Below are 13299 nucleotides of genomic sequence, written 5' to 3' on the forward strand. Positions count from 1 at the left end.
GCAGGTCAGGCAGCATCAGAGGAGCAGGAAATTTGATGTTTCGGGTTGGGACCCTTCTTCAGAAAATCTTCTGAATCTTCTGAAGAAGGGTCCTGACCCAAAACTTCAACTTTCCTGCTCCTCTGATGCTGCCTGACCTGCTGTGTTCCTCCAGCTCCACACTGTGTTATCCCTATTTGATCAGTAATGTTTTTGCTATGAAGTAATGTGCACAGCTTCTACTGTTCATAATTTATTGACTGTAGACTATTTTGTAATTCACTGCATGGAAGTTATCTGTGGTATGAAACATATTGCTAGTCCACATCTTCACTATGATCTAGTATCCTGGATGTAGAAAATGTAGAAAAATTGAAATGGCCATGCATTATTTAAAACAAACATGATTTCAAGGCTGAACACTACGTCATGTTCAGGTAACATTCCAAGCTGTTAAAGCTAGAAGGTTTAGCACTTGGTCTAACCCATTAAACTTAATTCTATCCTGTTATTGTCTTGAATAACAAGAGACTGTTAGATAAGGTGGAAGCCAATGGAATTGAGGGCAAATTACTGACATGGATAGAAAATTGTTTGGGTGGCAGGACACTGGTAGGACATTATTAGTGATGTCCTTCAGGGATTTGTGTTGGGGCCTCAATTATTCACAATATTCATTAATGATTTGAATAATGGCATAAAAAGTCAAATATCCAAATTTGCTGATGACACAAAATTGGGTAGCATTGTAGACAGTGTTGATGACAGCATAAAATTACAGCATGATATTGATAGATTAGGTGACTGGGCAAAGCTGTGGCAGATGGATTTTAACATAAGTAAGTGTGAGGTTATCCATTTCAGACCAAAAAAGATAGATCATGGTATTTCTTGGAAGGCACAAATTTAAATACAGTGAATGTCTAACAAATTCGTGGAGTTCAGGTGCTTAGCTTTTACATTGCCATGAACAGGTGCAGAAAATAGTCAAGAAGGCTAATGGAATGCTGGCCGTTATATCTGAAGGGCTGGAGTATGCACACATTACATTGCAGTTATACAAAACATTAGTTAGACCCACTTAGACCCGTGAGCAGAACCGGGTACCACATCTTCGGAAGGTGTTTTGGCTGTGGAGGGAGTTCTACACAGGTTTACACAGATAATGCCTGGACTTCAGGGGTTAAATTAAGAGACGAGATTATACAAATAAGGTCTTTATTCTCTAAAATTTACAAGTTACAGGGTGAACTAGTGAAGGTCTTCAGGATATTAGCAGGGAAAGAAGGGTCGCTAAAGATAAACTAAGATAAATATAATCCAGTACTTATTTATAGAAAAAGAGAAATAACAATGGTGAATCCAAACCATTAGTTTTCTTTCATTACAGTTTCGGCTTACAGATGCAAGTAGCCAGCATTTGGTTCATCATATGGGAGTTGAGACTGTAAGGTTTGGAGATGCTACAGTAGATGTAAAAGCTAACTATTATTGTTTTATGCTGACAAAAGATTTTGGTATCTGGACAGCGTGTCAGCATTTTCTGATAAAATTCAACACAGAATGATTCACTTGCCTTGTAGACAAATTCCTGTCCGAGACTGCCTGCGATTACACTGGACTAGACTCCTCTCCCTCCCAGCAGCTTCTGGGGAAGGTGAAGGTCTTATTTGGATGCTAAGTTTTGTTACATTTTTGGTGGACTCATTTAGGACATGATCCATTACATAGGATGGAATCTTGTTGATGCAGTGGGGTCATCATCAGTTGGTCAGACAGCCAGTAGAACACAGCACTGCCAATCCCAGAGAAGGCCCACCAAACCACATATAATGAGGCAGTGGTGAGGTTCATCAGAGGCTGGCAGTTCTTGCATTCAGCAGTGCCCTGAAGGAGACACTGCTACCACAGGAAGGACATCGGCCTCTCCTCTCCCCAAACCCCTTGGTCCCCAGAGTGCCAGGTTTGCACATAGGTTTAAGGTGAAAAAGGAAAAGTTTAAAGGAAATGTGCATGGCATGTTTTTTTACACAGAGGGAACACGGTGCCAGAGAAGGAAGTAGAAGCAGATACAGTAGCAACGTTTAAGAGGCATTTAGACAGAGACATGAACAGGCAGGGGATAGAGGGATACAGACAATGTGAAGACAGATGAGGTTACCTTAGAGTGGCATTGTAATCAGCACAGGCATGGTGGGTCGAATGGCATGATCCTATGCTGTAATGTCCTATGTTTCTGTGTTTCACCCAGAGGAGAGTTCAGTGATGTGGTGGGGATGGGTTTCTCACTTTTCAAGGAAACAAGTTCAGAGGGGTTGTAAAGGTACCGTCATGGCCCCCAGTACACAACCCCTTGTGTGATGTTCAGGCACTGACTATCTTTGATTGGGATTCCCTGTCTCGTTCCTGAAGCTGAATTAATCCCAGCAGCAGCAGGTTGGGGCCTATCAGTGGTCCTTAGTTGCCCACTTAAGAGCTTCAATTGCCAGTGGAGAAGAAAAATCAACCATGGGCCTTCCAATCTAGATCTTAGTGCTGGCAGAGACAGGAATGTGACAGAAATGGGTATGCCACCACACTGTCCAATTAATTGCCCTTTCCACCTCCAAGCCTGACACCTCCATAAGCAGAGGTTTTGACCTTAGTCAAACTTCAGAGACTGTCACTTCCATTGCTTCCATTTATCATGCAGATCCATCCATTCTATCTTAAGTCCTTGAAACTGTCAGTGTTACTTTGTTTAAGTATAGCAGGTATGAAAAGGGGTACCTTATTTAGTATGATGCTGAAAGTGGAGTCACAGGTAGACAGGATAGTGGAGAAGGCATTTGGTACGGTTGCCTTTATTGTTCAGTGCTTTGAGTATAAGAGCTGAGAGTTCATATTGCTGCTGTACAGGACATTGGTTAGGCCACTCTTGGAATACTGCATTCAATTCTGGTCTCCCTGCTATAGGAAGGACGTTGTGTAATTCGAAAGGGTGCAGAAAAGATTTACAAGGATGTTGCCAGGGATGGGTGGCTTGAGCTATAGGGTGATGCTGAATAGGCTGGGGCTACATTCCCTGGAGTGTTGGAGGCTGAGGGGCGACCTTACAGAAGTTAAAAAATCATGAGGGGCATGGATAGGGTGAATAGCCAAGGTCTTTTCCACAGGGTAGGAGAGTCCAAAACTGGAGGGCGTAGGTTTAAGATGAGATGAGAAAGATGTAAAAGGGACAAATTTTTCACGCAGAGGGTGGTGCGTGTATGGAATGAGCTGCCAGAGGAAGTGATGGAGGCTGGTACAATTACAACATTTAAAAGGCATCTGGATTAGTATATGAATAGAAAGGGATTAGAGAGATATGGGCCAAATGCTGGCAAATGGGACTAGATTAATTTAGGATATCTGGCCAGCATGGACAAGTTAGACTGAAAGGTCTGTTTCCATGCTGTACATCTCTATGACTGCGACTCTCTGCCCTCCCTTCGAAAAGAAGAAATATTTTTGGACAAGATTCAAAAATTGACAGATTTCTTTCAAATTTATGGTTTAACATTTCCACAATAAATTCTACTTGTATGACAAATAGAATGGAGCTTAAGATGAAAATACAAAATAAATTATTAGTAAAGATATAAGAGATTTCACTGTAATCAAAAATCAACTACAAATATAAGCAGATGAAAATCACTGGTTAAAAAGTGAAATGCCAGATGCTAAAATTGGTTTAGTCAATTTTGGATATGACCTCTTAAGAGGATTTAAAGATATAAATCCATAAAATATACAGGGTTGATGTGGCGTATTGCAGCAATGAGACTTAACATACACATTTCATACACCTTAACAGTTTTCCTTTCATAGTTCAGTACCTGATACAGTTGTTAATGTTCAATAAAGCAAGTTTGTCTTCTGACAGGGTTTTGAACCTTACTGTTTTTAAAAAGCTTAAGAATGAAGTGGTGGGTATGGGTACAGCACAATTACTTGGACTTAATGAAGGGGGTATGATTAATATGGATGTTGCCATATTTTGGCTATAAGGACAAATTAGATTGGAGTTGTTTTCTTTGAAAAAGAGGAGATCAAGGGGAGATTGCATTGTGATGTATAAAGTTATGAGGGGCTGAGATAGAGTGAATAGGAAAGGACCCATTTCCTTTAGCAAGGATGTGAATAGCCAGGGGCAGAGATAAAATAATTGGTAAGAGGATCAGAAGGGAATTGAGAGAGATGTTTACAGCTGCAGGTTGATGAGGGTCTGGAATATGTGGCCTGACTAAATGGTAGAGAAACCCTTGCCACACTTTATACATACTTAGATATGTACCTTAAATCTAAAGGACAATGAAACGTTGGCTGGAAAGTGGAGTTCATTTGGCTAGCTCTTTTTCAGCTGGTACAGACACTCTGGGATTAATAGGCTCTTTCTTTTTCATAAATAAATGTATAAATCCTCGTATTTCAGATGGATTTTATGACCCTTCCAGTGTAATTGAAGGGTGACCTGCCCACCACCAACTGGACTCCATATTATGGTATGTGGTGTGGGGTGGAGGGGAGGTGTCAGCCAGCCTGACTATTCTTGAGCCTATTGAGACACATAAGTGGTTAATTAATGGCCTTATTCTGCCTCCACCAATTATATCATGCACAAGAAGGGGTGCGGTACCTCAAGGCATATTGCCAGTTGGAGACGCCGCCAAGATTGTACACCTGTCTTTAAGCTTCCCCTCTGGCCTCCAGGCTGTGAAAGCAAGAAGTTAAAAAGTTTATGTACAACCCAGATCAAACACCACAACCATAGCAAACAGGAACTTTGCGGCAAGGTGACAGAAGAGGGCCACAAAATAAATATTTATTTGAGATCACAGTCCTGTGTATAGTGATAGGTAAGTGATAACAATGTGCTAATTAAGAGTCTGATCAGATATGGTCTAATGTGGAAAGAAAGGAGGTAGGAGATCCTTCATAAGTGCTGTAAAAAAGGCGGGAATCATTTATATATACTACGAGGAGCAGAAATCATTTAGTAAAACTATGATTAAAGCAGGTATCATTCATTAAAGCTGCAGCAGCAGGATTCGTACTACAAGGCAGTGAAAAAGGCAGCAATCTTCCATTTTAATCATGAAAAACATGGATCCCACATTTTAGGTAAAAGAAAGATAGGAATCCTCTATTAGCCATAAAATCTTACAGCTAAAGCTTCAGGTAAGACAGCAATGGAGCAGCCTCCTCACTCCTTCCCTCATGTCTCCTCTCAATTTTCACAGCTCCAAATATACATGGCAATTCAATCATTCTAACCCCGCTGCAGTCCTTTTAATTGTAAAACCTTCTTTTGACAGATCCACCATATGAACCCACCCATCTCAAGAACCTAGATAACATTCTGGCTGGGTTAAAGGGCTTTTGAAAAGCCCACTTCTTCATTTAGATGCCAGACCCACTGCTGTTTCCACTGTTCTGGTAGGAATTAACAGTTGAAAATTCCATCCATACAACAAGAGAAGTCCCAGGTTTAATTTCATACTTAGAAGAGAAATCCCATACCCTGTTTAGATTTGGCTAAACACAGCGAGATCACTAATAAATACATTACAATAGGGAATCCATGGGCCAAGATTTGAGCAACAATACAGGGAATTTCTCCATTGATTGCTACTCATTAATTTTATTGCTGCCATGCTTAGGTAAGATCCTCACTGAAGATAGGAGCAGGTTTGGCTACCCATCTCCTCCAATAGTTAAAGGGGCTACAGAAACACACTGGTTTATACATAAATGATAGTTCTTCAGCTAAGGTAGCAAGAGTTACCAGTTACTATGACATAATGCAGGGGATGCAAATCCAACTTCTCAGTGTGCATGCCAGACACACACACAAGGAAGTGGAAGGATGAAATTTTACTTATAATTTAATTTATAAGATATAGTTAACAGCAAAGCAATGTACAAACAGAAACTGCAGTTGTAAATGATTAAATACCATAAATCATTAAACGGAATATTTGCAATTTTTGGAGACCTTTGAAATGTTATTAAGATTCATGACATGATCCAATCTACATTCTGCAATAGCATTGATCATGCAAATACCATAACCAAGACAAATATTTTGACTGTCCTAAAAATAAATGTGACACTCTTGGCAGTCAGTGATAATTTTTCCACAAGCAGGAGCCTTCATCCCTTTTTGTAGAAAATGAGAAGATTTCAAATTTAATTTTTAAAATTTTTAAATTTTAAAACTACAGGTCATGGGAAGACCTAAAAATCGGTCTCTGTCTTAGGAGTGTGGGAACAAATATTTGAAACTTTAAACCAAACTAAGGGTGCATTTTGCTAGCAGCTACAAAATAAAATTATTGATTTTATTTTAAACTGATTAGTTTTGACTTATAGTGCCCATGACTTCAGAACTGTGTGAAGAGCAAAATGTTCTGCTTCAACAATCAAAATTGCAAAATAACTGGATGTATCTGTATAAAGAGCAAATCTGTTGAAGATTATTACAGCTTTTTAAATGAATTACATTAAAGAACAAGAAAATGTTTGTTGTAGTTCCCATTTAAAATGAGCTTTCAAGGGATTAGTTGCCTGACTACAGATTATCTGACCACATAACCCAACTAAGAACACATCATGCACTTGGCAAACAGATAGGAATGTTCACCTTTGGCAGACCTTGAGACCATCACTGCACACATTGTCATAGCTGGACACATTGGGCAATATAGTTTATATACTTTCGCTGTAGAGAGTGGGAATGTGTAGGCATTGAAGAAACTATAGAATATCAGGATAAAATTAATTACAACAGTAATATTTTATCTACAAGGCAAACAAACAGATTCCACTGTTAAAATTAAGTAACGTGAATGTAGAGACAATGGTCATATGTGCAATATAATGAGTTACCATTTGATTTCAAATATACTTTAATAAACTAGAATTAGAAATTCACCTATTTTTGAGGATTGCGAAGTCTGACGCAGAGATAAGTTTCATGATTTAACTTGGCTTATAGTCAAACTCTAAAACCTTTGGACTAGTACCATTGGGATCATCTCATTCACCAAAGACCAGAAAGTAAACATTGAACTTTGAGATCTGAGTGTTTTTTTGTGATGTGCTAGCCAGTGTGTTAATCCGATAAGCCAACAAAATAATATCCAAATGTTTCTAATGCAAGTTCCTTTGTTTAATATTGTTCATTTACTGCATTCAAATCAATTATCAATAAGGATAAATGATCCACAGCATTCTCTTCATTGCTAAGGAAAACTGAACCATCACACTACTACATTTGAAAAATTATTACTCTAAAATATGTGAGATGAGTCACAGGCATTTAATTATCAATGGATTTTGATTATTCGGTGTTAACAAAATAATTTATAGGATATTAGAATTATGAGCCTCATAAAATTCTATTTTCAGAATTTTAAAATATCTTTTCAAAAGATGTAGATGCCATTGGCTAGGCCAGCATGTTGGCTGATCCCTAATTGTTCTTGAGAAGTCTGTGGTCAGTTACTGCCTTGAATCACTGCAATCTATTTAGTATAAAAACACCCACATTGCTGTTAGGAATAGAGTTGTTGCATTATGACCCAGCAACACTGAATGAACAGCAGTGTAGCTCCCAGTCAGGATGATGTGTGACGTGAAGGGTAACTTGCAGGGTCTGGTGATCCCAATGCATCTGCTTCCCTCTCCTTCTGTGCAATAGAAGTTTTGGGTTTGGAATGTGTCTTCAAAGTAATTTTGATGATTTGTTGCAGTGCATCTTGTAAATGATAAACTCTGCTGCTATTGTACGTTGATATTGAGAAGAGTGAATGTTTAATGCAGTGGATGGAGTGCCAATCAAGCAGGCTCCTTTGACCTGGATGATGTAGAGCTTCTTGAGTGTTGCTAGAACCTCACTTATCCAGGCAAATGGAGAGTATTCCATCACTCTCTTTACTTGTGGATAGGCATTAGGTAGTGGACAGACTTTTGGGAATCTGGAATTGAATTACTCACTGCATACTTCCTAACTTCTGTTCTACTCTTGTAGCCACAGATATGGCTGATCCACAGCAGTTCCTGGTCAGTGGTAAGCCCCAGGTTGTTAACAGTAGGGAGTTCAGTAAAAGGAGCCAGTTAGAATCTTTCTTGTTAGTGATGGACATTGATCATTACTTGTATGTTGCAAATATTAATAGCCAGTTATCAGCACAGACTTGAATGTTGTCCAGGTTTTGCTGCATATAGATAAAGACTGACTCAGAGTCAGAGTTGTAAATCGTGCTTCATATGATGCTACCAGTAGTGAACATCACCAGTTCCGGCCTTCGGATGAAGGGAAGGTCATTAATAAAGCACCTGAAGGAGCTGTCCTGAGGAATCTCCTGCAGAGATATTCTGGGTCTGAGATGATTGACCTCCAACAACCACAACATTTTTCTTTGTGCTGAGTATGACTCCAAGCAGTGGAGTTTTCCCGATCCTCGTTGACTTCAGATTTGCTAGAGTTCCTTGATGCCACTCTGAGTCAAATACTGTCTTTATATCAAGGGCAGTCACTTTCACCTCACCTTGAGTTCAGCTATTTTGTTCATATTTGAACTATGGCTGTATTAATGTCAGGAGCTGAGCAGCCCTCATGGAGAATCAATAGCATCTGAGCAAGTATCACTGGATAGCACTGTTGACAACATCTTTTTTTACTTTGCTGATAATTGAGCACAAATTGATGCGGTAATAATTGTTTGGTTTTTATCTTGCTTTTAATGGACAAGACATTGTTGGGCACCTAAGGTACCCAATATACAAATGACTGTTATCATGCCTTGGAAGTTCATTATTCTTGTTAGTCTTTGCATAAGCATTACAACGAAAAAAGAAGAACAAAGAACAGTACAACACAGGAACAGGCCCTTCAGCCACCAAGACTGCAGTGACACATGACACCTTTCTAAACTAAAAACCTATTGCTCCTACACAATATGTATACCTCTGCGCCCTGCTTATTCATATTATCTGTCATGATGCTTCTTAAACATTATTATTGTATCTGCTTCTACTACCTCCTCTGGCACTTACCACCTTTCTTGTAAAAAAAAAAGTCTGCCTCTCAGATCTTCTTTAAACTTTCCCTCTTTTACCTTAAACCTCTGTCCCCTAGTAACTGACATTTCTACTGTGGGAAAAAAGACTTCTATCCATTCTATCCATGCTGCTCATAATTTTGTAAACTTCCATCAGGTCACTCCTCAGCCTCCAGCATTCAAGTGAAAACAAACCAAGTTTGTCTAATTTCTCCTCGTAGCTAATACTTTCCAAACCAGGCAACATCCTGAAAAACCTTTTCTATACCCACTCCAAAGCTTCCAAATCCTTCTGGTAGTGTGGCAACCAGAACTGTATGCAATATTCCAAATGCATCCTCACTAAAGTTCTATACAGCTGCAACATGACATGCCAATTTTTGTACATTATGCCCCAAGCGTGGGAGGTAAGCATGCCATCATCTTCTTGACTATCTTATCCACTTATGTTGCCTCTTTCAGTGAACTGTGGCCTAAGTGCCTGATCCCTCCATATTAATAGTTATAAGGGTTCTGCCTCATTGTATTAGAGCCTTCCAAAATACAATCACCTTGCAGTTGTCCAGATGAAATTCCATCTGCCATTTCTTAGCCCAAATATCTAGCCTATCTATATCCTACTTTAACCCCTGGCAATCTTCCTCACTATCCACAGTTCCCCCAAATCTTGGTGTCATCTTCAAACTTAATAATCAGACCATTTACATTCTCCTCCAAATCATTTAGATATATTACAAATAACAGAGGTTCCAGCACTGATCCCTGCCATTACACACAAGTCTTTAACTCATTTGGGTCTCTTAATGGTACCTGTGCATGGTAATGTTCATTTGGGTGATGTTCCTTCACTGCAGAGCATCATTCTAGTGTCATTTGTTGTTTCATTTCTGATGTTGGAGTGTTGTACATCTCTGGGTCTGATGATTGATATTGTGGCTATTCATAGCAGAGAGTTCGCATCTTCTTGATTGGCTGCCTGCATTTGAGGAACAGCTTCTGCAGTTGGGTGTATGTGGCTGCAGTTAAAATGGTTTATACGGTGGTTCACTTCCATTGCATTTCATTGAGGTGACAACTGCTCTATGCAGGTTTCAAATTACCAGTTGGGCTTCCTCTCGTTGACAGCACTAAATGTTTGTACCCTGACTGGCTGTCCAATGCTCTATGGTTTGCATTCTTGTCAAAATGATATACGGTTTTCTGCTATTCCACCTTGAGTCTGTTTCTATGTCTAGCTTCAGTAGTCTATTGCTATTGGAAGAGTAGTTTGGGTATAGTGTGATCTTAGTCTTTGGACAGACCCATTTTCCATGCTTTCATGGTATGCTTCTCCACTCAAGCATTGCATTTTATACATCTGTACGGGGGCTTCTTGATTCTTTTATGATTCCTTCAGCAATTTTCACTGTCACTTCAGACTTTCCTCTTAACTGGGGATAGTGTGGAGATGATGTATGGTGTTAAAATTTCCCAATCTTTTATAAAATGGATAAATTCTTAATTTGTGAGCTGAGGGCCATTGTCACTCATCACAATGTTGGAAATACTGCAACAGGCACTCAATAATCTCAGCAGTGGTCACTGAGGTCAGCTGGTCCACCTCCCACTAGGCTGAATAGTAGTCCATGGTGACAAGATAATCAATTCCTGCATGTGTGAAGAGAACTACTTGCATCCATAGTCTGACTGGCATGTTATTGGCATCTCCCTAGTTTGCTTAGATTTGTACTTAATATATGCTCTGCACTGGATAATATGATCCTTGATTTTATTGCTTATGCTTGGCCAGTATAACACATCTCTTACCTTCCTCAGACTTAACTTGGTGGCTTCCACAGATGCACTTTAACTCCTTCATGATAATGACTCCAGATCCTTTGTACAATTCATCTGTGCATGCCCAATACATTCTTATGGTAAAAGATAGTCCTGGATGTTTTCAGGCCACACCTTCATCACTACTTCTTGCAACATTTGGAGATTTGGATCTTGCTGGATAGTTCATTTGATTTGAGAAAGGCACTTGTCTATTAGATTAAATGTCTCTGCTGGGTTGATGTCTTCCAAAACATACCAAGCTGCTGCTTCATGTTGGATCTGAAATATTTCATACTCTGTTGTAGCACCCTCTATTTTCTTGATTCAGTGTGATGCTCACGACAGTTTGTCAACAATGTACAACCTTATAGAGGTTTATAAAATCATGAGGGGCACGGATAGGGTAAATAGGCACGGTCTTTTCCCTGTGATGGGGGAGTCCAAAACTAGAGGGCATAGGTTTAAGGTGAGAGGGGAAAGATATAAAAGGGACCTAAGGAGCAACTTTTTCATGCAGAGGGTGGTGTGTGAATGGAATAAGCTGTCAGAGGAAATAGTGGAGGCTGGTACAATTACAACATTTAAAAGGCATCTAGATGGGTGTATGAATAGGAAGGGTTTATCAGTAAATGGGACTAGATTTATACATGATATCTGGTCGGCATGGACAAGTTGGACCGAAGGGTCCGTTTTCATGCTATACAACTTTATGACTCTATCTCCTTCCCTTGTTTGTATTTTACTGCCAGATGGCAACTCTGTAACCAAAATAGCATTCTTTGAATAAATATTTGATCAGATAGTAGTGGCTTGAGGAAAATGTTTTGAAAAAGCTTGTGGTTGGAGTAGGCTGTCAATTTTGCCTCTTCCAAGTAGGTATTGATGAAAACGTTTGCAATCAAATTCAATGGTCAAGCACACTTTCTCAATCTGAACATAGATTCGGTTTGTGTGAATGCCTTGGATGCAAATGAAACCAGTTGTCCTTGCTACATTAGGGTTGCTCCAAAATATTTCTCTTTGGCATTAAAGGATGACTTAATCACTCAAGTCATAGTAATTCAGCACAGGTATTGCGTCACTAGTTTGAGTAAACAATGCTTGTTGTTCATGCCCCAATTCATTCAGTCCTTCACCATGAGTTAAAATAATGGTTCACATCCTGATGACAATTAGGGAAAGAATTTTGCTAAGTAGTTACTACATCAATGCAATAGCTCTTACATTTCTGGGATCAGGGCGAAGTCCTTTTGGTGACAGGACGTGGCCTATGTGCTTAACTTTGGGCATCATTAATGGCAATTTTTTCTGGTTCAGGTTCACATGGCAAGCTCTGTCTAGCAAATGAATTTTTTTTAATCATGGTGAGCAATGGTTTTCTTTCCATTGTGTCTCCACATCAATAAACTATAAGATCATCCACTATAGCTTATATTCTGGGAAGATGACTAACTATGTCATATTGACATCTTCAAGATGACTGCGGCAGCAGGGTAGGAAGTGGTCAGGCACTGTGCCTGTATACTTCTGCTCTCGCTCACCTGGCCAGCTGCATTCTTTTTTGTTCCTTTTTTTGGTTTTGTTTCTCATTTTATCATTTCATTTTTTTTAATGAAAGTTAACCTTTTCTTCTTTTCTGCGGCTGCGGTGGTAGCGTGGTGGATCCAGATGTCTGTTCCTTGTGGTCATAGTGGCTGTGGCTTTATTGAAGACTTCATCATCAGTGGGTCTGGTTTGTTCCACCATGGCGGCAGTGCGACAGTTTTAACGATGGCTACAGCAGTGGTGGCATGGTGATTCTGGTTAGTTCCTTATTGCTATGACGGCAATGTGGCAGCTTCGGGCAGTGACTGAAGTGGTGATGGCTTGAGTGATGACTTCGGCATCAGCAACTTAGTGACTCTGATCTGTTCCTCCTTGCTCTGGTGACAATGCGGTGACTTCAGTGTTGGCTTTGGCAGCGGCAGCATGGTGTATCCAGTCTGGAAATTCCTGACTTGGCAGCCTCAGAGGCAGCTTCGGCAGCAGCCTCCCATGGCACTTCAGAAACCCAGGAGCCATGGAGGGTACAAAAGATGAACTTTGTCCTAACTTAGTCTCAATTATGTTTTTTTATTATTTCTGTAATTAAAATGGCACCATATTGTGATGACTTATACACATATTACTGTAGTTTCATAAATACAAATGACAATAAATTGCTATTCTATTCTATTCTATTGTCTGTGTTGATACTCGTCTGGAGCCATGGAAGTGCCAAATAGCATGTGTAACCATCTGTAGTCCTGAAACTTGTCCAGAATGTAATTAGAAAGCTGCTGATTTCATCCAGCTTCTCTTACTAGTAACCACCCCTTGCATCTAAGATAGTGAAAATATTTGCCTTTCAAGTTGTTGCAAAGTTACAAATATTACA

At 39.6% G+C, this 13299-nt stretch overlaps 1 protein-coding gene across 1 annotated transcript in view; it reads right to left on the reverse strand.

Moving 5' to 3' along the window:
• LOC109930350 (putative deoxyribonuclease TATDN3) overlaps positions 1–12629 on the reverse strand; it is a 94488-nt gene extending 81859 nt beyond the window's left edge. The window contains exon 1 of the mRNA XM_048601322.1: positions 12507–12629. Within this exon, the coding sequence (XP_048457279.1) occupies positions 12507–12629 (123 nt within the window). The remainder of the gene's footprint in view (positions 1–12506) is intronic.
• Between the last annotated feature and the right edge of the window lie 670 nt (positions 12630–13299).

Source organism: Rhincodon typus, chromosome 9 (assembly GCF_021869965.1).
Source record: "Rhincodon typus isolate 14 chromosome 9, sRhiTyp1.1, whole genome shotgun sequence".
In the NCBI taxonomy this organism is placed as follows: Eukaryota; Metazoa; Chordata; class Chondrichthyes; order Orectolobiformes; family Rhincodontidae; genus Rhincodon; species Rhincodon typus.